The following is a 24,006-nucleotide window of genomic DNA, read 5'->3' as shown; positions in this document are numbered from 1 at the left end:
AGTGCAGTCTGGCATTTTTTTAAACAACATCCAATTGATCAGCACAAAGTCATCTGTCAAAAATGTTCAACTACCTTAAGCAGAGGTCAGAATCTGAAAAGTCTCAATACAAGTTGCATGCATAGACATTTAACCACCATGCATTTGCAAGCCTGGACTAACTACCAAACGTCCCTTAAGGTTGTAGCACCCTCGGCCAATGAAGCTAGTCAGCAACGCTACATCCCTTCCGTCACTGTAAGGCCACCATTTTCCACACCACCTGCAGTATCTGTGCAGGTTTCTTTGCCAGGCCAAAGCAGTCAGGGTCAGGGAATCACCAGTGTCGTAGTAGGAAACACTGCATCTAGGGCACCGGCGGAAACAATACCGTCTCCAACCGTCTCTCAGTCTGCCATGTCCACCGGCACACCCGCTAGTTCCACGATCTCCAGCTCTCCAGTCCAGCTCACCCTACATGAGACTCTCGTTAGAAAAAGGAAGTACTTATCCTCGCATCCGTGTACACAGGGTTTGAACGCCCACATAGCTAGACTAATCTCGTTAGAGATGATGACCTACCGGTTAGTTGAAAGCAAAGCTTTCAAAGCCCTGATGGACTACGCTGAACCACGCTACGAGCTACCCAGTCGACACTTTTTTGAGAAAAGCCATCCCAGCCCTCCACCAGCATGTTAAAGAGCGCATCGTCCATGCACTCAGACAATCTGTGAGTACAAAGGTGCACCTGACAACAGATGCATGGACCAGTAGGCATGGCCAGGGACGTTACGTGTCCATCACGGCACACTGGGTGAATGTGGTGGATGCAGGGTCCACAGGGGACATCAATTTCGGGACAGTTCTGCCTAGCCCACGGTCTAGGAAACAGTTGGCTGTAGGCGTTCGCACCCCCTCCTCCTCCTCCTCGTCCTCCTGCAGAAGCGAGAGCTCGTCCACAGACCGCAGTCGCCCAACCACTCCATCCGCAGCTGCCACTGTTGCACACCAGTTGTCCCATTATGGGGCAGCTACTGGCAAGCGTCAACAGGCTGTATTGGCTATGAAGTGTTTGGGCGACAACAGACACACTGCGGAAGTTCTGTCCGAGTTCTTGCAGAAAGAAACGCAGTCGTGGCTGGGCACAGTAGATCTTGAGGCAGGCAAGGTAGTGAGTGATAACAGAAGGAATTTCATGGCTGCCATCTCCCTTTCCCAACTGAAACACATTCCTTGCCTGGCTCACACCTTAAACCTGGTGGTGCAGTGCTTCCTGAAAAGTTATCCGGGGTTATCCGACCTGCTCCTCAAAGTGCACGGACTTTGCTCACATATCCGCCGTTCGCCCGTACACTCCAGCCGTATGCGGTCTTTGAACCTTCCCCAGCGTCGCCTAATCATAGACGTTGCAACAAGGTGGAACTCAACACTGCACATGCTTCAGAGACTGTGCGAACAGAGGCGGGCTGTTATGTTTTTGTGGGAGGATACACATACACGGGCAGGCAGTAGGATGGCAGACATGGAGTTGTCAGGTGTGCAGTGGTCGAAGATACAAGACATGTGTCAAGTCCTTCAGTGTTTTGAGGAATGCACACGGCTGGTTAGTGCAGACAACGCCATAATAAGCATGAGCATCCCCCTAATGCGTCTGCTGATGCAAAGTTTGACGCACATAAAGGATCAGGCGTCTGCAGCAGAGGAAGAGGAAAGCCTTGATGACAGTCAGCCATTGTCTGGTCAGGGCAGTGTACAGGACGAGGTAGCGGGCGAAGAGGAGGAGGAGGACGAGGAGGATGATGGGGATGAGTATATTTTTAATGAGGAAGCTTTTCCGGGGCCACTGGAAATTGGTGGCGTGGCAAGGCCGGGTTCTGGGTTTTTGAGGGACACAAGTGACGTAGATTTGCCTGAAACTGCCCCTCAACCAAGCACAACCGCAGATTTGACAACTGGAACTTTGGCCCACATGGCGGATTATGCCTTACGTATCCTCAAAAGGGACACACGCATTACTAAAATGATGAACGATGACGATTACTGGTTGGCCTGCCTCCTTGATCCTCGCTATAAAGGCAAATTGCAAAATATTATGCCACATGAGAACTTGAAACTAATATTAGCAACCAAACAATCAACTCTTGTTGACCGTTTGCTTCAGGCATTCCCAGCACACAGCGCCCGTGATCGTTCTCACACAAGCTGCAGGGGCCAGCAGACCAGAGGTGTTAGAGGTGCAGAAATCAGAAGTGGCGTTGGACAGAGGGGTTTTCTGACCAGGTTGTGGAGTGATTTTGCTATGACCGCAGACAGGACAGGTACTGCTGCATCAATTCAAAGTGACAGGAGACAACATTTGTCCAGTATGGTTACTAACTATTTTTCATCCCTTATCGATGTTCTCCCTCAACCGTCATTCCCATTTGATTACTGGGCATCCAAATTAGACACCTGGCCAGAATTGGCAGAATATGCATTGCAGGAGCTTGCTTGCCCGGCAGCTAGTGTCCTATCAGAAAGAGTATTCAGTGCTGCAGGTTCAATATTAACCGAAAAAAGGACTCGTCTGGCTACCCAAAATGTTGATTGATCTAACCTTCATTAAAATGAACCACAACTGGATTTCGAATTCTTTTGCCCCACCTTGCCCGGCCGACACCTAGCTTTCCTATGAAAAGGTCATGCCTGTGGACTACTCTGAATGACTTTTCCAATCTCGTAATTTGCAGCAGCTGATTGTCCAGCATACGACATGTTTACACCTCCCTAAATGGCCAAACTCCCTACACGGGGCCGTGGTATCGCCACTTGGCGCAAGCACCCGTGAGAGTGCTGTTTGTCTGAAGAGGTGGGTGTGCCCGCTTTTGGTCGACGGCACTGCCACTGGGTCCCTCATAGTACAATAAAGTGTCTCTGGCGGGGGTGGTGCGCACCCAACGTCAGACACACTGTTGTAACATGAGGGGCCCTGGGCCTGTACCGCCGGCCACAAGAGAGTTCCCCCACCCTCAGCTCAAACATTGCTCTACCACTTGCACAATTATCTCTCACAGTTCCACCAATGTTTAGTCTATGCGCTGACATCCTTAAATTCCTGGCACTGACAATACCATTGTGTTGACATGTATGATGGTACTTAACATAGTCAGGGGCAGTGTCCTATATTTATCCAAGTAAATACTTTGCGCCAAATTACTAGGTCTGAAACTACGCAGAGGAGCCCACCCCTGTACCTAATGATTGCACCCTTTTGTGTTTTCGTTTTGTTGTAATGCGAGACATTAACATGTATTTATTGTTTGGGACTACTAACTGGCAGACACTCATTACAATCGGCCTCCGCTGACAACACCAATGCTGCCTGTGTACCCCTGCAAGGGAATTCCAAGTGTCTACAGCCAAATTTTATTATGTTAGGCCTACTACGCCTGTCTGCGGTCCCTCCTTCCACTAGTCCTCCACTGACCAGACCACTGCTGCCCGTGTACCCCTGGAACCAATTTTAAAGTGCCTACAGCCATATTTTATTATGTTAGGCCTACTACGCCTGTCTGCGGTCCCTCCTTCCACTAGGCCTCCACTGACCAGACCACTGCTGCCCGTGTACCCCTGGAACCAATTATAAAGTGCCTACAGCCCAATTTTATTATGTTAGGCCTTCTAAGCCTGTCTACGGTCCCTCCTTCCAATAGTTCTCCACTGACCAGACCAATGCTGGCCGTGTACCCCTGGAACCCAGCTGAAAGTGCATGGAGCCTACTTTTTTTCTTTGTTTTATATTTATACAGCCCAGATGAACTACGCTGTACCACGGTTCGACACTTCTTTTGTGAGAAAAGCCATCCCAGCCCTCCACCGGCATGAAAAAGTCTGCATTGTCATAGCACTCAGGCAATCAAACAGTAGAAAGGTGCACCTGACAAGAGACAAATGGAACAGTAGGCATGTCCACAAAAAGTTACGTGTCCATTACGGCGCACTGGGTTAATGTGTTGGATGCATGGTCCACAGGGGACAGCCTACAAAGTCTGTCTGCAGTTCCTAATTCAAATTGTCCTCCGCTGACCACACCACTGCTGCCCGTGTACCCCTGAAACCAATTTTAAAGTGCCTACAGCCTAATTTTGTCATGTTAGGCCTACTACGCCTGTCTGCGGTTCCTCCTTCCAATACCCCTCCACTGACCACACCACTGCTGCCCGTGGACCCCTGGAACTTATTTTTAATTGCATAGAGCATCCTTTTTTTAATAGTAGGCGTACAAAGTCTGTCTGCGGTCCATAATTGAAATTGTCCTCCACTGACCAGACCAATGCTGCCTGTGTACCCCTGTAACCTTTTTTAAACTGCATTGAGCCACATTTTTTGTTTAAGGCCTACTACCTGTGTCTGTCTGCGCCACTCAATACAGCTGTCCTCCTTTGAAAAAAGCTGAGCGTCAATAGTCTGGTTTTCAGCCTCTAGGAATTTGAAAACTGCATTGGGGCTACTACTTCGGTAGGGCCTACTAACGGTGTCTGCCGCTCCAAGGTGTTCCCCAGGTTTCCTCGCCATTGCTTCAATCTTCTGACTCTCGTTTAGTAGTTGTTGAAAACTAAACTGCATTAGGCTTACAAATTGGGTATGGGGTGTAGAGACGGTGTGTTCCACTCCAAGGTGTTCCCCAGGTTTCCTCTCCATTGCTTCGATCTTCTGACTCTCATTTAGTAGTTGTTGAAAACTACACTGCATTAGGCCTACAAATTGGGTATGGGGTGTAGAGACGGTGTCCCCAGGTTTCGTCTACATTGCTTCGATCTTCTGACTCTCGTTTAGTAGTTGTTGAAAACTACACTGCATTAGGCCTACAAATTGGGTATGGGGTGTAGAGACGGTGTGTTCCACTCCAAGGTGTTCCCCAGGTTTCCTCTCCATTGCTTCGATCTTCTGACTCTCATTTAGTAGTTGTTGAAAACTACACTGCATTAGGCCTACAAATTGGGTATGGGGTGTAGAGACGGTGTGTTCCACTCCAAGGTGTTCCCCAGGTTTCGTCTACATTGCTTCGATCTTCTGACTCTCGTTTAGTAGTTGTTGAAAACTACACTGCATTAGGCCTACAAATTGGGTATGGGGTGTAGAGACGGTGTGTTCCACTCCAAGGTGTTCCCCAGGTTTCCTCTCCAGTCTCCATTTCTTCGATCTTCTGGCTCTACTTTAGTAGTTGTTGAAAACTACACTGCATTAGGCCTACTAATTGGGTACGGGGTGTAGAGACGGTGTGTTCCACTCCAAGGTGTTCCCCAGGTTTCGTCTGCATTGCTTCGATCTTCTGGCTCTTCTTAAGTAGTTGTTGAAAACAACACTGCATTAGGCCTACTAGTTGGGTTGGGGCCTTCTATCTGTGTCTGCCGCTCCTTGCTGTTCTCCTACAGTGAACAAAGCTGTGCCGCCGGTTTACTACTGTTGACAATTTTGAACTGCATTTAGAATACTTACTGATTTGGGCCTACTCTCTGTGTCAGCCTCTCATTCCAGTTGTCCTCCACTGAACAAAGCAATACTCCCTGGTTAGTCCTGTTACCAATTTTGAACTGCATTTAGCCCACTTTATTCTTTGGGCCCATATCTGTTTCCCCCTCATCCTGCCCATTGCCCAGCCAGTGATAGATGAGTCTGCTGGTACATTGACCCATAACGCAACATTCCCCGTGCACGCTACACTGCAAGATTGTGACCCTGCTGAAAGTCAGGTCCCCCTTCCCGCATACCATACCACCTTACACGGGGACAAAGAGGAAGGTGCAGATGAAGGTGCAGGTTCCTTCATCAGGTGGGGGGAGGAATACTCATTGGCGACGTCACTGGCACAGGGCCTCTCATAGTACGCAAAAGTGTTGCTGCCGGTGGGAGGCGCCCCCGCCATGCAAACACACCGCTGTACTTTGAGGGGCCCTGTGCCAGTGCCAATGCCAACGAGTGGGCCCCCCCTGCTTGCTCAGGATCACAGCACTTGCAAAGTTGAAATACTTACCTCTCCCTGCTCCACTGCCGTGACGTGGTCCAGATGTCCTGGGCCCACTAATTGCTTGAACCAGCCCTACCCCCCACAACTTTAGCCAAATGACCCCCAATTTCAAATGCCTTACAATTATTATAAGCTAAATTACGATTGACAAGCTTCAGTAGCAAGAATGGATGTTTTTGCCAATACAATGGGCTCTGTACATGTTTTCCTGGCCTCTACTCACTGCCGACTATGCTCCCCCATTGACTTGCATTGGGTTTCGTGTTTCGGTCGATCCCCGACTTTTCGCGATAATCGGCCGATTCCACTCGACTCGACTTTTGAGATAGTCGGGTTTCGCAAAACCCGGCTCGACTCTAAAAAGGTCAAGGTCGCTCAACTCTAGTAATTAGTTCTCAAGGCCACATGACAAGTTTTTGAGACATTGAATTTTTTTCGGGGGTATACAAACTATTGATGTTGGCTTTTGTATCAATAAACTCCTTGGGATGAGGAAATCACCATTGCATGCTTCTATTTAAATGCCCTACTTTCATGCTAAAATATCACTGTAGACTGTAGAGTGAACTTTTTACGTTTTCCATAAATTTCACCCGAAAGCCAAATATCCCTTTTTGTGAGTAGTGTATGTCATAAAAAAAAGCCTAGGTGAAAGGCTACACCATACTTAGCAGTAGATTGTTTCATGTTTTGTCAGTGTATCAGTTTTTACCGTCAGTGCTTCATCTATTTTTCTAGTATGCAAAAAAAAAATCTGATTTTCCAGCTTTTCCGAACAAACAGTGACAGAAAAACAGTTTTTTTTCATGGACACAGACTTGGTTAGTTTGACTCCTGACTTACGTTAAAAAGTGACAACCTAGTTTATTTTTTTGTAGACACTCAGTCCACAAAACACATGCATGTGAACAGCCCCATAGATTATAATAGGTATGTGCTTTATTTGTGAAAAATATGGATAGAACATTTAGAACCAGCTCACTGCAGAATGCAGATACACTACAATGGTATATGATGAAAGCAGCACAGGGGCAAAATATAGATGAACATCTACTCCCATTTCTATAATCCATGAGAAAAGATGGATGCTAAGAATTATAAATACGTACACATAAGGCTTACAAACTGTGACATGGTTACCTGTACTCCACCATGGGGCTAGGAACCTATTGGTCACACATGCTGTCCAACAGTATATATAGAGAAACTATCACCATGACTTAGCAATTAAAAATAAAGACATGGTCATGAAGGGGCTGTTATAATGAGTAATTTGATACCATTGGTGGAGAAATCTGCTTTTTTTTCCCCCTGCTAATGTGATTTCATTGCTTAGGGGTGGGACTGTGTTGGGTCTTCTCATGCCCTGGCGCCTCCAACCTCAACAAAATCAGTGACCTGTCATTCAATGACCTGCCTCCTGTTTGTAATCTGCCACTGTCATTGCTGTGGAGCAGCGAGTGCATAGATTGCCCTTCCAGCTGATCTACAATAAAATTGTGCTGTAGATAGAGCATGTGCATCGCCACTAAAAACAACTTTGAGCCAAAATCTCAATCTGACATGCACTGCCCATGGTGCCATTTTATTGTTGACCAACCAGGAAGTCCATTTTCACACGTGCTGTCCAAGGCAATAACGGTGCCAGATTTCAGATATTAGGCAGGCCAATGAAAAATCAGATCCTGTCATTTAAACAATGGTGGCAGGCAGAGGGCCAAGGTAGGAGGAGAAGATACAATGTACAGTACAGCCCTCATACACCTAAATCTCTTTAGAAGAAAACTTCAAATACTGATTAAAGAAGAACCACATAATAGATTTCTTCATGAAAAGTATGAAATTAATATGTATAACAGCGACATTACAGGTATGTCTGTACTTTACATTGCAAAATCAAGCTGACAGGTAAACCTTCAATACTGTTGGACAGTCCGTGTGACCTCTTTAAGCAAACCTCAAGAGCACAAAATACCCAGCTGGACAATGGAAACTAACACGCTGTCAATAACTCAGGTGAAAAGACAAATTCATTTAATAATGTTCTATGAAAAAATCGAAGCCACTAGATCTGACTCCTACGAAACTTTTCGTTATATATGGGATCCTTGGATCCAGGCGCAAAATGAAGATGACCTGTCTAGAATAATATCTTTATCCATGTAATACATAAATATAGCATTCCTGATCGATGGACATCATTTTGAATCATATGTTCTGTTAATCTACGTCAACTTATCTCTTATTGTTAACATTTAATGTTATATATTCTCCCCTTTTCCTTCCCCTTTCCCATTAAGCCCAATACAGAATACAGTTAAGTTAAAACTGTTAGTTTTCGGTTCTAATATCAATAAGAATATAAAGTCAAGGATATTGTATTTCTCTTTACTTACTCTGTCATATATTTCCCCCTGGCACGGGATCCTTGCACTTTTATATTATTGTTTTTCATGTCAAATGATACTTTTTTTCAAAAAAATTGTTGAAACTAAAAGCACATTTTCCTGGCCAGCAATACTACAGACACTGAAGCATCAGGCAAAGATGAAAAATTAAGAATGGGTTTAGTTGATATTTTGGCTAAAAATATCAAAGCTTGCAACCCACATTAAAGCACCACTCCAGCATTTTTTTTATTTTCCCGCTGGAGTAGTATTGATAATGTACATTTCTTGCCTCTACTTACCAGCTGATTCCATATTCTGTTCCTCCTGGTGCCTTTCTGGTCTCACGCCACCATCTTTTGCCCACAACTTCTAACTGACCAATAGATAAGCCCCCAGTCAGACTTGAAAGATAAGAGAAATAAGTTTTATTATACTCACCTGCAGGGCGCTCTGTTCCGATGGGTGTCGCAGGTCTTGGTCCAGTGCCTCCCATCTTCTTGCGATGCTGCCCTCTTGCTTGCTTCATGATCCCCAGCATCGCGCTCCTGCGCAGGCGTACATATCTGCGCTGGGAAAGGTCAGAGAGGCCCAATGACTGCAGTACTTTACTCTGCCTTCAACAGGGCAGATAACTACACCTGCGCAGGAGCGCAATGACGGGGAGCCATGAAGCAACAGGAGGGCGGCGGCACAAGAAGATGGGTGGGAGGTGCCGGACCTGCGACACCCATCAGACCGGACTGCCCCGCAGGTGAGTATAATATAACTTATTTTCCTTACATTTCAGGTCGGACCGTGGGCTTATCTACAGCATTATAGAATGCTGTAGATAAGCCCTGAAAGGCAGTAGCCGTATCTTATATCGGCCAAAACTGCTGACAGGTTCCTTTTAAGTCTATTAGAGCCTCTTTCTAACCTCATTCTGGCTCTTATAGAGTTACATTGAGTTGTGACTTCTGGATCTCTCCAGCAAACACTGCAGTGATCCGGCAGGTCACAAATTACTGAAGACCGACCAAAGCGGCGATAACTGAATTCTGGACTATGGCTGGTAAGCATAAGGCTATGTTCACACGTTACGCTTTTAATGCATTTTTTATGCAAATTTTAATGTGTGTTTTACAGTACCAGCAAAAGCTATAAGAGTTCAGAAGTTCCATGCACACACATCGGTTTTTTTTCCTGACTGAATTGGGAAACTGCTGCATTTTTGAAAACTGCAGCATGTCACTTCTTTCAGCATTTTTTCAGCTTTGTTTCACATATAGGAAGCAATTGGGTGAGTGCAAACACGCAAGTATTGGGTTTTCCTTTGTTTTTGGTGCAAAAACCTAAGGAAAACGCCACAAAAAACACAGCAAATACGCAGCAAAACCAGCAGCTTCGTTATAGCCATGAGAGCAGATTTTGCCTGCAGAAAAAAAACAAAACAAAAACTCGTGTAAACATAGCCTAATGCTAGAGGCAGAGAACTTACATTAAAAATACTGGAGTGTTGCTTTCAGCTTCCTCATTGTTTTGCAAGTTCCTAAACTAAAATAAAAGCAATTCATTGAAAATAACATCAGATCCACAACATAATACTGAAAATGAGACTGTATTTTTTCAGCCATATGTTGTGGCTAGACAGCTAATGACTATAGAGCCATTGTTACTTAAAGGGATTGTCAAACAGTAAATGGATTTATTTAAGCCATGGATTGATTATATATAACATAGGCATACTCGTCTTTTAGAGTCCACTGTGGACACAGCATAGGCTGCTGACGGTTTCCGCTGGCTCTGTTGTAAAGGCCCAATTATGCCGCAGCCAGTTGTCCACCGCAGAGGTCAAATGACTGGAAGTGCACATCATCACTAGAAGAGGCTGGGACTCCCGAGAGGGGCAAACATTGCCTCCACAGCCTGTGCAGGATCTGCAGGGACTCTGGAAAGTGCGTAGTCCTCAGTTTATTATTTTTAATAAATCCATGGCTACTGTTGGACAACCCATTTCAAAGTGGAGCCTATTCAACCATCATTTTACTTCAAATAACTCCACGTTTTTCTCTATAAAGAAAATGGAAAAATCACATGCACACAAACAATTTGACAAAAACAGAATTACAGAAAGCTCACATATTTCTCAGTCAGGAGCAGTAGGTCCACATGGATCTGTCGCAGTTGTTGGATAACACGTAAACAGGGGTCCTTATCCAGAACTTCAGAATCCATCATGAGTTAGCGTGTTTTACATGAGGTAGCACAATTGCTCTGAGCCCAAGCACTTTTATAGTGGAAAGTTCAGCAATACTAGAGACTGATAGAGCACAGCATGTAGGGAAAGAGAGAGAAAAAGACACTGGCTAAGTGACAGAGAGAGTCGGATAGAAAGAGACACACATAGCATTAACAGATTAATCCCACAGATTAGCAAGGGAATTTTTCATTGGTGATTGTTCTCAGTACGTGAGGGGTGTAAACTAGGTACCATGCACAACACCCTAGCAGAAGGATGGAATGTCCACTGAAAAGCTGATGCAGTGCAGAATATAAGGTCACTATTGTGTGCAGTACGTAGGAAGATAGAAATTGCAAAGAAAAACAGAAATGAAAAACATAAACATCCAAAGATGATTACACCCAGTGCTATAATACAAACTAAAGTGCGGTACATTTTTTGTAAATTTTTTTTGTTAATATAACAAATATTGTCACAAACTGTTAATTATTATTATCTCATCGCCTGATGTCCACAGCTGAGAAAACAGCAATACAGTAGGTTCTCCTGCCTTCACACAGCGGAAGTATAAGAATGAATTGCCAGATATCGGTATAACCTCTCTGCTGATGCATCCCGTTATGCATCAGCAGACCTTATATAGATATAGATAACTCTGTTCTAAAGCCACACTGCTTCAGCGATAAGAACAAACTAATTTTTGTGATGAAAATTAATATGATGCTTTAATCTGTTGATTGGCTCTAATTTTCAAGATCCAGAGGAGGTTGTAATTACTTGACACCTTTCAAGCAGGCTTACAGAAAATTATGCTTTATTATTTCATCATTATTGCAATTTTAGCAGCTAGTTTATTACATCATCTATTTAGTTTATTGAGCCTTCAGTATTCTATCCTCTTAGGGAGACAAATCGAAAAACGCCAACTCGACTCCAATGACGTAATTCTAATTACAATTGCATCACCTACTTTTATGAATGCTCTCTGTATAAGGTATACAGTTTTAGGATTTCTTAGCTTAGTTTCTTAACATTTTGACGTTTCTATATGTTTTTCCAGATATGCCTCGGTCTTGCAGTTACAAAGTGGATAATTTTTGCTACATCTGCAAAGAAGTCACTTTTGCGTCCCAAAGAACAAACATGACTTCCATGATAAGGAAAGCCTACAACCTGTATTTCGGCTGCAGTATAGAAGATCAGGACAAGAGTTGGGCTCCACAAATATGCTACAAGAGATGTGCATCCCATCTTACCAAATGGTTGCATGGGAAGAGGCAATCTATGCCTTTTGCAGTCCCAATGATCTGGAGAGATCCAACTGACCACACTACCTATTGTTATTTCTGCATGGTGCCCCTTATTAGGAAAGGAATTTCAAGGAAGAAGTGAGCATTATTCCATCTGCAATACACCCAGTACCACATACAGAGGAACTGCCAGTTGCAAAAGTACCAGAAACATTTTTAGTCAAGTGAGGAAGAAAAGGGCGCTTGGTGTCATGAAGCATCTTCCTCTCCCAGCCCAGACTTTCTGTCAGCAACCTCAAATGAACCATACCTTATAACACAAAGTGAACTGAACAATATAGTTAGAGATTTGGATCTGACCAAAAGTATGGCTGAGCTCTTACGTTCCAAGCTACTGCAGTAGAATCTCTAGGGGGTGATGTTCGGATTTCTCTGTTCCACAACCATGATAAAGATCTTGTCCAATACTTCTTCATAGAGGGTGATCTAGTGGCATACAATAACATCAACAGTTTAATGGAAGCTCTGAAGATAAGTCATAATCCAGAGGAATGGAGGATCTTCATCAGTTCATCCAAAAGAAGCCTAAAAGCAGTCTTGCTGCATGATGGCAATTCCTACATTCACTTCCAGCTTGTTATGTAGTCCACATGAAAGAAACCTATGACAACATAAAACAGCTGTTGATGTGCCTGACCTATGACCAATATTTGTGGTTCCTATGTACTGACTTAAAAGGTGGTGGTTGCCCTCTTACTTGGTCTCGGTGGTGGATATACAAAGTAGTGCTGCCTTCTGTGTAAGATAGTCATGCAAGAGAATATCACTAAAATAAGAGACTGGCCTTTTCAACATTCACTTCAGCCAGGGAGTGAAAATTTCCTTCAGCCAGCACTTGTTGACCCTTATAAGATTTTGTTACCACCAATGCATATCAAGTTGTCCCTAATGAAGAACTTTGTAAAGGAAGTGGATAAAAATTCCAGTTGTCACTGAATGAGGACCAAACTTCGTAGTGCAATTTCTGTAATTGTTTATAATTCACTATAGTGTTTAGACATATCACCTAGCCAAATCATAACACATGCTTTGCTATAACTAGGGAAATACCCCAAAACATCAAGTCTGCAAATTGAGATTCTGATTTGGCTTTTATCCTAAGTCATACTGCTTCCAAAAGGTGGTGATATAGAGTTCTAGTCATCTTCCTCTCTGTGCACAGACATGTTTTAGTTATTTGAATTGTTGCTAAAATTTCCTCTAAATAAATATTAAAATATTGGAATAACAAAATATTCTGCATCTTTATATTTGCAAAAATAATAATGTTTGAATGTACTGTAACTTTTATGCATGAATTATATGTAGTAGCAAAAGGAAAATTCTTTGATGTAGAAACAAGAGACAATAACAAATTTTCATTGGCAGATTTGAATTCAGGAGGGCAAAATGATTATGAAATGACTCATCTCATAACTGAACCTGACAACTTTTGAAAATATGTAGAACCGTGTGTCATGCAGTGGTAGCATACTTATGCAGTGATGAGGCAGTGACCCAGCAAAGTTCAAAGCAAAACGTCTTTTTAATGTTCAATTCAGAAAAACAGCACACACTATCCTCTGGATTGCAGCCGGGAAATATATCCTCTTAATTAGTCACTAAACACCCCAGTCCATCTTCAGGACCAGTTTCCGTGGGCGACTGCAACGCTGTGTTAATGTCTCTTTAATCACAGCATTACACAGTACACGATATCCTCTGGACTACACCCGGGAACCATATCCTCCAGTTTTCAGTCACTAAACACATCAGTCCACCTCTGGGCACAGGACAGCCGTGGGCAACTGCACCGGTGTGTACCCTGTGGGTGCCAGGCTCTTCAGTTGCCCTGGCTGCCTGGCTCCACTGGCCTGCATTCCCTCTTACAGATGGAACTGTGCAGAGCAGGAGGCTCTGCACTCCTGCCAACACCAGACTGACACTGAACCTGACACACCCAAACCCTATACTGAAGGGTTTTAAACTAACAACCTGTGGCTTTCAGCCACATGGAAAACCTGGGCTGGGAATGAAATGGACAGCACATTAACATCCTGCAGTCTGTTTCAAACACAAAAGCCCAGAGCCAGTTTTCCCTAAATCTGCTTTGGACAACCAGCATGTCCAAGACTTACACTCACTTTTAATCTGCATTGCAACCATGGCTACACCTGTGACAGCAATGCCCTCTTATGGCCTCAATACGACTCCGTTCACATCCTAGGGGGAACATACAGCGACCCTTACAGGTAACACCAGTTACTGCCTCACAAGTGTTAAAAGCCAATTCCATCCAAAACTAAAACACATCACTATACAAGAACCTACAGAAGCAGAAACTAGGGGAAACTATATGCAGATGGGTAAGAAATTGGCTAAATGACCGTAAACAAAGCATCATCATAAAAGGTACGTTCTCCAAATGGGATATAGTTAGTAGTGGGGACCACAGGGATCTGTGCTAGGACAGATTATTTTTAATCTCTTTATTAATGACCTTGTGGATGGGATTGAGAGTAAAGTGTCAGTCTCTGCTGACAATACCAAACTATGTAGGAAATTAAAATCTGACCTTGACATTACAATATTGTAAAATGATTTGGATAAGATGACTGAATGGGCAAACCCTTGACACATGAGACTTAAATGTTGATAGATGTAGAGTAATGCACCTAGGACAGAGTAATCCTATTGCTGCATTTACATTAAATGGGAGTATACACGGGACTACAGAACAGAAGGGCTTGGGTATTCTGGTTACAAGTAAGCTGAGCAGCAGCACTCAATGTCAAGCAGCAGTCGCAAAAGCAAACAAGATTTTAGGATGTGTAAAAAGAGAGATAAAATCAAGCATATTATTACCCTTTTATAAATCGCTAGAGAGGCCACATCTAGCATATGAGATCCAGTTTTGGGCCCCACATTTTAAAAAGGATATTCAGAAATGAGAGTCAGTACAATAGCAGGCAACTAGATTATAACAAGGGATGGAAGGTGTGAACATCTGAGGTTGTGGCTGGGAGAACAATGACTTGAGGCCCTTGAGATACTGAGGAAATTAATAGAATGATTGCTTTACATTTACCAATCTCCTGTTTGGCCTTATGTATTGTGAGGCAGTGACCCTGGTTGCAGCTAAGGAGCGCTGAATGTTCTCCTCAGAATACGCATGAAGGCATATTGAGGCCATGGGAGTGCATGGCAGTCGCTTGAGTAATGGTGATAGTGAGACAGTGACCGGCATCATTGTGAATGGCCGGTATGTGTCGCAGAGGAGATTCTCTGCGCTGTAAGCCAGTAATGTTGCTCTGGGACCTGTAGTCTCACAAGTATTTGTTTAGTTTAAAGGGAGGCTTACAGGGTTAGTCGGAGAGCTGAGTGTGACGGAGTAACCACACACACCTCCCACCTACGGGGGTGGTGACAGCTTCAAATTTGACCAGGGTTTAGGTCACATGGTTTCTGGGTTCAGAGTGTATGGACCTGAATTGTCAGAATGGGCTGTGATCTAAGGTCCTGAAAGAGATCAGGTCTGTGTTGGAAGCTCCGGCGAGTGGGGACTTCCTGAAGAGCACATTGAGAGACCGTGGACCGGGATGGTTGGTGTTGGAAGGTCCTAGTAATGGATAGACTTCCTGAATAGTAAGTGGTGAGACCATGTACCTGCAGAGCCTGGGACGTCTTCTGTAATGGGGAAGCCAGGACTGACAAGAAGTCAGCTTGAAGAGCAGAGCTCCTGCAATGTAACCTCAGACAAGGTGGTTGTAATATACGGCAGATAGGTTTATCTGCTACATGAACAGACTGGTGGTAATGATATGTTCATGGATGTAATGAATCATACTTCTAATTTACTGCATGCTGATTGATATATCTATGCTTTTCACACCTAACACTCTCCTCCTATCCTATCCTATCTTTCTTCAGCTTTCATGGCAGTCAAATATTCATTTAACTGCAATCTGCTAATTGTCCCCTGTTGTGGACTGTCCTCCACCTCCTTCCTCCTCCTCCCCCCTACCTCTCTCACCTGGCTTAATTTCTTGGACAATTGAATGGTATAAGTTGAATAGTGTCGGTCAGACTTGACTTTAGTCAGACGTGACATCATTCATCAAGTGACATCTTTAAGTGTATCGTCAGAAATATGCCAGAAATAGTCCAGGAATCGGCCAGACGGTAAGACTAATCACTGTATCCTAATTTTACTTACATCTCTTTTCTTCCCCTGCTATTTAACCATACTCACATTTGCCCTCACTATTTTCACTCCACTAATCCTCACCCCTATCCTTCTCACACTATGAGAAACTATCGCAATCTCTCTCACTTAAAACCTGTGCAGCTGACTCCCACCCCCCTGCTTCCGCTATCTGGGGCACTTTGGAATGCCCGCTCTGTCTGCAACAAGCTCCATGTGATCCACGATCTCTTTACTTCCCGCAACCTATCCTTCCTGGCCCTCACTGAGACCTGGCTGACGCCCCCTGACACGGCCTCCCCTGCTGCACTGAGTTATGGTGGCCTTCACTTTACCCACACTCCTCGCTCTGGCAACAGACATGGTGGAGAAGTAGGTTTCCTTTTTTCTAAAAACTGCTACTTCAACCCTATCCAACCCCCACCCTCCCTTAACCTCCCTTCTTTCGAGGTTCACTCTGTCTGTATCTACTCTCCCTCTAATCTCCAAATGGCTGTCATATACCGACCACCGGGCTCAGCCACTGCCTTCATTGACCAATTTTCCACCTGGCTTCTTCACTTTGTCTCTGCTGACATCCCCACCATCATAATGGGTGACTTAATATCCCTACTGACACCCGCCAACCAGCAGCCTCCAAGCTCCTGGCCCATACCTCATTCTTTGGACTTACTCAGCGGTCCTCCACAGCCACCCACACAGACGGACATACGCTAGACCTCATCTTCACCTGCCTCTGTTCCTTATCTAATCTCACAACCTCTCCCTTCCCCTTATCTGACCACCATCTACTCACCTTCTCTTCCTTGTCCTCCTCACCTGCCCCCCACGTCCAACCAGTACCACATCCTCACAGAAACCTTGCACACCTACACATTCACAGACTCTCAGACTCTCCTCTACCCCTGTCCTCCATATCTTCACTCCATGACACGGATAGCGCCACCGCTTTCTATAACTCCACCCTCACATCAGCCATAGACTCAGTCGCCCCTCTCATGCATGGCAAAGTGTGACAAATCAATAGGCAACCCTGGCATAACAACCTCACCAAAAAACTCTGACAAGCATCCAGGGTCGCTGAGCGGCGTTGGAAAAAAACACGCCTGCCAGACAACTTCAACACTTTCAAACAAGCTACACTCTCATCTAACTCTCTCCTTGACAACTTCCAATCTGGCTTCCGCCCCCACCACTCCACTGAAACTGCTCTGACCAAAATTACTAATGACTTACTCACAGCCAAAGCTAACAGACAGTTCTCCATCCTCCTCCTTCTCGATCTGTCCTCTGCTTTCGACACAGTCGACCACCTCCTACTGCTACAGATTCTTTCTTCCTTTGGCATCAAAGGCCTTGCCCTGTTCTGGATTGCCTCATACCTTTCCGACCGCACATTTAGCGTTTCCCACTCACACACTACCTGTTATGATCTGGTGGTTTAGGAGCAACATGGGACGAGCTCTGAAGGAAGTGGTATCTGTACTGACCGCAGTCCCTAAGCTCAACACAACACTAGAAGTAGCCATGGGATGCTCCTGACACTCCCTAGGCACCTCGTCACAGCCTGAGAACTAACTACCCCTAAAGATAGAAACAGGAAAACTATTTTGCCTCAGAGAAAATCCACAAAGGATAGATAGCCCCCACAAGTAATGACTGTGAGTGGAGAGGGAAAAGACATACACAGAATGAAACCAGGATGAGCACAGGAGGCCAGTCTAGCTAGATAGATAAGACAAGCTGGACAAACATAGAAAGCACAGAACGGATAAGTCCACAACCTGTGGACAGAAAAGAGCAAGCAAGGACTTAGCTTTGCTGAACTGGTCAGGATAACAGGGAAATCCAAAGAGATGTGAATCCAACCAGGAACCATTGACAAGTGGCACAAGCTTAAGGAAAGAGCCAGGCTAAATAGCCGAGCAGAATAGACAATAAGTGGAAGCAGCTGCTGACTGCTAACTCCAAGGAGCAGCCATACCACTTAAAACCACCGGAGGGAGCCCAAGAGCAGAACTCACAAAAGTGCCACTTACAACCACCGGAGGGAGCCCAAGAGCGGAATTCACAACACTACCTCCTCACCCCGCCCCCTCTCTATTGGAGTCCCTCAAGGCTCTGTCCTCTACTTTTTTCCATCTATACCCTTGGCCTAGGACAACTCATAAAGTCTCATGCCTTCCAGTAGCACCTATATGCGGACAACACTCAGATCTACCTCTCTGGCTCAGATGTCGCCTCTCTTCTGTCCAGAATCCCGGAGTGTCTGTCAAACATATCCTCCTTCTTCAACTCTCGCTTCCTAAAACTCAATGTAGACAAAACCAAGCTCATCATCTTTCCCCCATCTCGTGTATCCCACCTACCTGAACTATTTACTATAGTAAACGGCATAATGGTCTCTCCCGCACCTGAAATCCACTGCCTCGGGGTAACTCCCGATTCTGCCCTGTCCTTCAAACCGCACGTCCAAACCCTTGCCACCTCCTGTCGCCTCCAGCTCAAAAATATTGCCAGAATCCATCCCTTTCTCAGCCCGCAATCAACTAAAACTCTTTTGCATGCCCTCATCAACACACTCCTCTGTGGCCTCCCCGCTCCCTTGCACCACTCCAGTCTATCCTCAACTCTGCTGATCAGCTAATCCACCTCTCTCCTTGCTACTCCCCTGCTTCACCCCTTAGCAAATCCCTCCACTGGCTCCCAATTCCCCAACGAATCCGGTTCAAACTACTAACACTGATCTACAAAGCCATCCACAACCAGTCCCTTCCCTATATCTCTGAACTAATCTCCCACTATCTTCCCTCACATAATCTTCGATCCTCCCAAGACCTCCTTCTCTCCTCCACACTTATTCGTTCCTCACACAACCGCCTCCATGATTTCTCCCAAATATCCCCCATCCTCTGGAATTCCACGCCTCAACACGTCCGATTATCGACCACCCTCGGATCCTTCAGACGGAACATGAAAACCCATCTCTTCAGGAAAGCCTACAGCCTGCAATAACCATTCTGCCACCTCACCAACCGTCCGAGCTGCCGCCACGTCACCGACCACCCGAGCTGCCGCCACGTCACCGACCACTCGAGCTGCCGCCATGTCACCAACCACCCGAGCTGCCGCCACGACCAACTGAGCTGCCGCCTCACCACCACCAGTGCTGCAGCACACAAACCTGTCTCTTCACCACTATCCTGAAGAATGTAAGTCCACAAGGACAGGGTCCTCTCCCCTCTGTACCAGTCTGTCACTGTAAATTTGTTTACTGTTAACGATGAAGTAGCAAGCTGGGTGACAGTTAGAAGGCCGGGTAGAGGGAAGAGTGCCAGGGAGGCTAGTCCTGATCTGGCACACCCTAATAAGTTTGCTAAGTTGGCAGATGAGGGGGTGCCAGTACAGGGGTAGCACTGCTGCAGCCAGGCATGTCCTCTGAAAGCCGGAGGAGTGACTGCTCCAGTAAGGAGGGAAATAGGAGAGCAGGGCAGGCCAGACAGGTGCTGGTAGTGGGGGACTCAATTATTAGGGGAACAGATTGTTAGGACTGGCGGAACGCACCAAGTTTAAGATGAAATAGTATCAGGTGCGTTCGCAGTCCGGGATCCACCGTGCAGGTGAAAACCTGCTGCTAGTGATGACGGACGATATGGCGATACAATGTGAATACACACACGGGTTTACTTCACCCTGTGTGAAGGAAGCGAACCCTGTTGCGCCACAGGGCCACGGTACTGCACCAAGAGCGCAAGCAAGGAGTCTCAGAACTCAATCCCAAGACACAGGAATAGAGTTCATAAAAACCTCATGCGCTCGACACCGCTTCTGGGGTGTCAGAGGGACAGAAATAAATGTATTAAAGATGCACGTGAGTGTGTGCGGTGCCGCATTGGCGGACGCCACTAACCACTCAGGCTTGGGTCAGGAAAGCGCTGAGAAAGCGCACGGCGCCGCACTGGCGGTCACAGCAACTAGATGCTGTAATGTGTGTTTCGTGCTGATGGCTTAGTCGGGCGCTGGATAGCTACCATCATTCGCGAACAGTCAACAACACTAGGAATGGGAATGATTTAGGAGCTTTCATCCATCGACAAACATCCATCTACACACACATTATATCAAGTCAATACTAGCGCATGGCCGTGCGGTCATGCGCAGCTTATATAGTTGCAGCACGTTCAGGACCTTCCAATAAAGGACCAATGGGAAGCTGCTACTGAAGTTTTGCACTTTCAGGACCTTCCTGGAGGACCAATGGGATGTGCTGCAGTACCTGAGCATGTGACCCTCGATCTCCAATGGGAGATCTTGCCCTGGGCATGCTCAGAGAGAGAAAAGCAAGACTTAGTCCCAAAAGCATCTGCTCGCCGCTGCCCAACATTGACTTCAATGGCAGAAGCAGGAAAAGGAGCAGTAACTTTTTGTACAGAGTGGGACTGAGCAAGACGCTGGGACCGACGTCTCCGCTGAGCAGACTCCACTGCGGCAGGAGAAGAATGGGAGACCGCAGCGGAGACGGCCCGAGATTCCCCCTGTGCAGAGGCAGGAACTCAACCCCTAACATGCCCCCCCCTCCTTGGGCCTCGCTACGCTCGAAGGCGGCAATGAGCTGCGGAGCCCCAGGCTCCCAGGACCTATCCTCAGGACCGTAACCCTTCCAGTCCACCAAATAAAAATTTTTTGCCACATACCACCTTGCTCCCCAAAATAGTGTTCACCTCGAAATCGTCCGTAGACGGACCCGATGTCCCGGCAGATGACTCAGAAAACCGGGACATGTATACAGGCTTAAGGAGGGACACATGAAAGGTGTCGGTGATACCTAGGCGTGGAGGAAGGGCTAGACGGTAGACCACGGGATTAACCTGTTCGAGGACCTTGAAGGGACCCAAGTAGCGAGGTGCAAACTTAGTGGACTCTACACACAGCCTGATGTTACAAGCGGAGAGCCACACCAAATCGCCAGGAGCAAAGGTCGGGGCAGGGCGCCAATGTGCATCGGCGGAGGACCTCATTCTCTCCTTGGAGGCCCGGATGGCATCCTGAGTGCGGTCCCAAATGTCCCGTGCCTCCACAGCCCAGTCTGCCACCCTGGAGTCAGCAGAGGACACGGGCATAGGCATAGGAACCCGCGGATGCTGGCCGTAATTAAGGAGGAAAGGAGCCTGACCGGTGGAGTCGGCTACAGCGTTGTTAAGGGCAAACTCTGCCCACGGTAACAAGGATGCCCAGTCATCCTGCCTGGCAGAAACAAAATGTCGTAAATATGTGACCAGAGTCTGATTGGCCCTCTCTACCAACCCATTCGTCTCGGGATGATATGCGGAAGAGAGATTTAACTCAATGCTGAGAAGACGACACAGCTCTCTCCAGAACCGAGACGCAAACTGGGGATCCCGGTCACTGACAATTTTGTCCGGCATGCCGTGTAGGTGGAAGATGTGTTTAATGAACAACACTGCCAAGACCCGTGCAGAAGGTAACCGTGGAAGCGGCACCAAATGCACCATTTTCGAGAAATGATCGGTAATAACCCAAATGATGGTACAGGCACGAGACTTGGGCAAACCCACCACAAAGTCCATCCCGACCATCTCCCAGGGCCTATCTGCCACCGGCAAGGGATGGAGCAAGCCAGCTGGCCGCTGTCAAGAAGACTTATTTTTGGCGCAGGAGACACATGCCAGAACATAATCTCTGACTTCTCGGAGCGGCCACCAGTACGTCCTCGCCAGCAGCTCAGATGTCCTCTTTGTCCCAAAGTGTCCACCCACCCTGGACGAATGAGCCCAAGAGAGAACCTCCGGTTGCAAATTTTTGGGCACGAAAGTCTTGCCTGGAGGCACAGACTCTAGCGACACCGGAGCTACGGTTCTCAGGCTCTCAGAGGAGACAATAAGCCGAGGCTCTCCTTCCTCCTCCTCAGATGATACAACAGAGCGAGAAAGGGTGTCAGCACGAATGTTCTTCTCCCCTGCGAGAAAATGGAGGGTGAAGTGGAACCAAGAGAAGAACAAGGACCATCTGGCCTGGCGAGAATTTAGCCGCTGGGCAGTTTGCAAATATAGCAAATTTTTGTCGTCAGTGAAAACTTGAAAGGGAAAACGAGCCCCCTCCAAGAGATGTCTCCACTCCAAAAAGGCCAACTTCATCGCTAGCAACTCCCTGTCCCCGATGGAATAATTCCTCTCCGCTGGTGTGAAGGTCTTGGAGAAGAAGAAGCAAGGATGCTTCCGACCTTGAGCATCCTTTTGGAAGAGGACTGCTCCTGCACCAACGGAAGAGGCATCCACCTCCATTATAAACGGCTTATCCACATCGGGACGATGTAGAATGGGAGCGCTAGCAAAATGAGACTTAATAGAAGAAAAGGCCCTGGAGACCTCTTCAGACCACAACTTGGGATTTGCTCCCTTCTTGGTGAGGGCCACCAATGGAGCTACCAAAGTTGAGAAGTGGGGAATGAACTGGCGGTAATAATTAATGAACCCCATAAAGCGCTGCACCGCCTTAAGAGAATGGGGCTCTTGCCAGTCCATCACAGCCTGTAGTTTGGCAGGATCCATAGCCAATCCCTGGGCGGAGATGAGTCGAAGACTCTGCCAACATCTCTCCGGTGGGAGTCAATATCTGGAGAAAAGATGAGAATATCATCCAGATAGACTACGATCGAGGTGGAAAGCATATCCCGGAAGATGTCTGTGAGGAAAATATATATCATAAGTTAGTTTTCTTGCTAACCTGCGTGGGCTAAGCCCCCCTTCTTGGAGGGATGCTGCAACAGTTGGGAGCTTCAAATCCCTTCCCTTTCATTCAGCCAAGAGCTGCTTGCCAGTGTATACGGGAAGAGAGGTTTTATTGCCCTGGGGTCGTAAATTCCAGGCTCGGACGAAAGTCCCTCACCCCTCCCACCTGCTCTGGTTAGAACTGGAAAAGTGGCTCCAAAAATTCATGAAAGATTCTTTGTTTAGTTTTTGTTAGATATTAGGCAAACGATTTAAGCTAGAAATACGAAAATATATATTCTTATTCTCACTCGGTGTAGCTACACATCCCGCGAAACACGGGCTTCTAACTCCATCTGGTAAAGAAGTAGGGATTTCTCTGTAAATATGTATCCCAGATAGGACATATTTGATCTCATTAGAATGCCCACGTTAATCTGAGATGAATGATGAGTTTGGTAGAACTATGGCGTGTTTTGTAGTGAAGTTATAGAAATTAGAGAGAATAGTTTAAAGTTTAGGCAGAATGTAGAGAGAGGAGGGTCTGGATAAGCCAGCCTTTCTGTGATGTCACAGCCTTAATGTTTTAAGTGTCTGGCAGGCTCTGAGGAGTCACTTTCTGCTTGATTTCTTGTCTTCTCCTGGAAGAGCCCTGCTCACGTCCAAATGAGCTGGGACGTATGGGAAAAACTCCACTAGCCTGATTGCCTGTCATGCTTTGAACATGTAAGTGTTGCTTTTTTCTCATTTATTCCCTTTATGTTATAATTACCCTTGTACATATTTGCAATTGTCTCATTTATAACATCTTTATAAAATATTTTTGATAAAGCACTGCCTAATTTTTTATGGGATATAATATTATATATTAGTCCGTTCTCCTGTTCTAAACCGTACCCTAAGTCTCTTGAAGGGAAAATACGCTACTGTTACTGTTGTGTTGGGTTAGCTTCGGACCCGTTTAATCGAAGCTGGTGGCAGCGAGAGTGTGCTGACTTTTGGGGGTTATGCTGAAGCGACTGCGGCATTGCTAATTATTGTTCCTTCCTGAGTGGGAGTAGTTATCGCGTCGCTGCAGCGTGCCCAATAGCCAGTACATAGCAGGCAGCCTTCCTGGCGACTAATTACCCAGGGTGCAGTACCTAATCTGACCTGAGAGTAAGGGGGCGCCAGAGAGCTGCAAGTGTT

At 46.1% G+C, this 24,006-nt stretch overlaps 1 protein-coding gene and 1 long non-coding RNA gene across 3 annotated transcripts in view; one reads left to right on the top strand and one right to left on the bottom strand.

The window, feature by feature from the left end:
* Window positions 1–13,140, top strand: part of LOC138665463 (uncharacterized) — a 152,842-nt gene extending 139,702 nt beyond the window's left edge. Inside the window, exon 3 of the long non-coding RNA XR_011318467.1 lies at window positions 11,658–13,140. This is a non-coding gene — a long non-coding RNA (uncharacterized lncRNA). The remainder of the gene's footprint in view (window positions 1–11,657) is intronic.
* Window positions 1–24,006, bottom strand: part of LOC138665461 (ciliary neurotrophic factor-like) — a 117,349-nt gene that overhangs the window by 19,158 nt on the left and 74,185 nt on the right. The window contains exons 1-2 of one of the 2 annotated variants that reach the window (XM_069752973.1): window positions 12,231–12,314; window positions 10,495–10,675 (exon numbers count right to left, since the gene is read on the bottom strand). In XM_069752973.1, coding sequence (XP_069609074.1) covers window positions 10,495–10,593 — 99 coding nt within the window. In that variant the 5' untranslated portion in view covers window positions 10,594–10,675; window positions 12,231–12,314. Of the gene's footprint in view, window positions 1–10,494; window positions 10,676–12,230; window positions 12,315–24,006 lie in introns of those variants that run through there. The other variant, XM_069752974.1, reaches the window with a different exon arrangement.

This window comes from Ranitomeya imitator, chromosome 2 (genome assembly GCF_032444005.1).
Source record: "Ranitomeya imitator isolate aRanImi1 chromosome 2, aRanImi1.pri, whole genome shotgun sequence".
In the NCBI taxonomy this organism is placed as follows: Eukaryota; Metazoa; Chordata; class Amphibia; order Anura; family Dendrobatidae; genus Ranitomeya; species Ranitomeya imitator.
The sequence above is the reverse complement of the archived record's forward strand: the minus strand, read 5'-3'. Positions and strand labels throughout refer to the sequence as shown.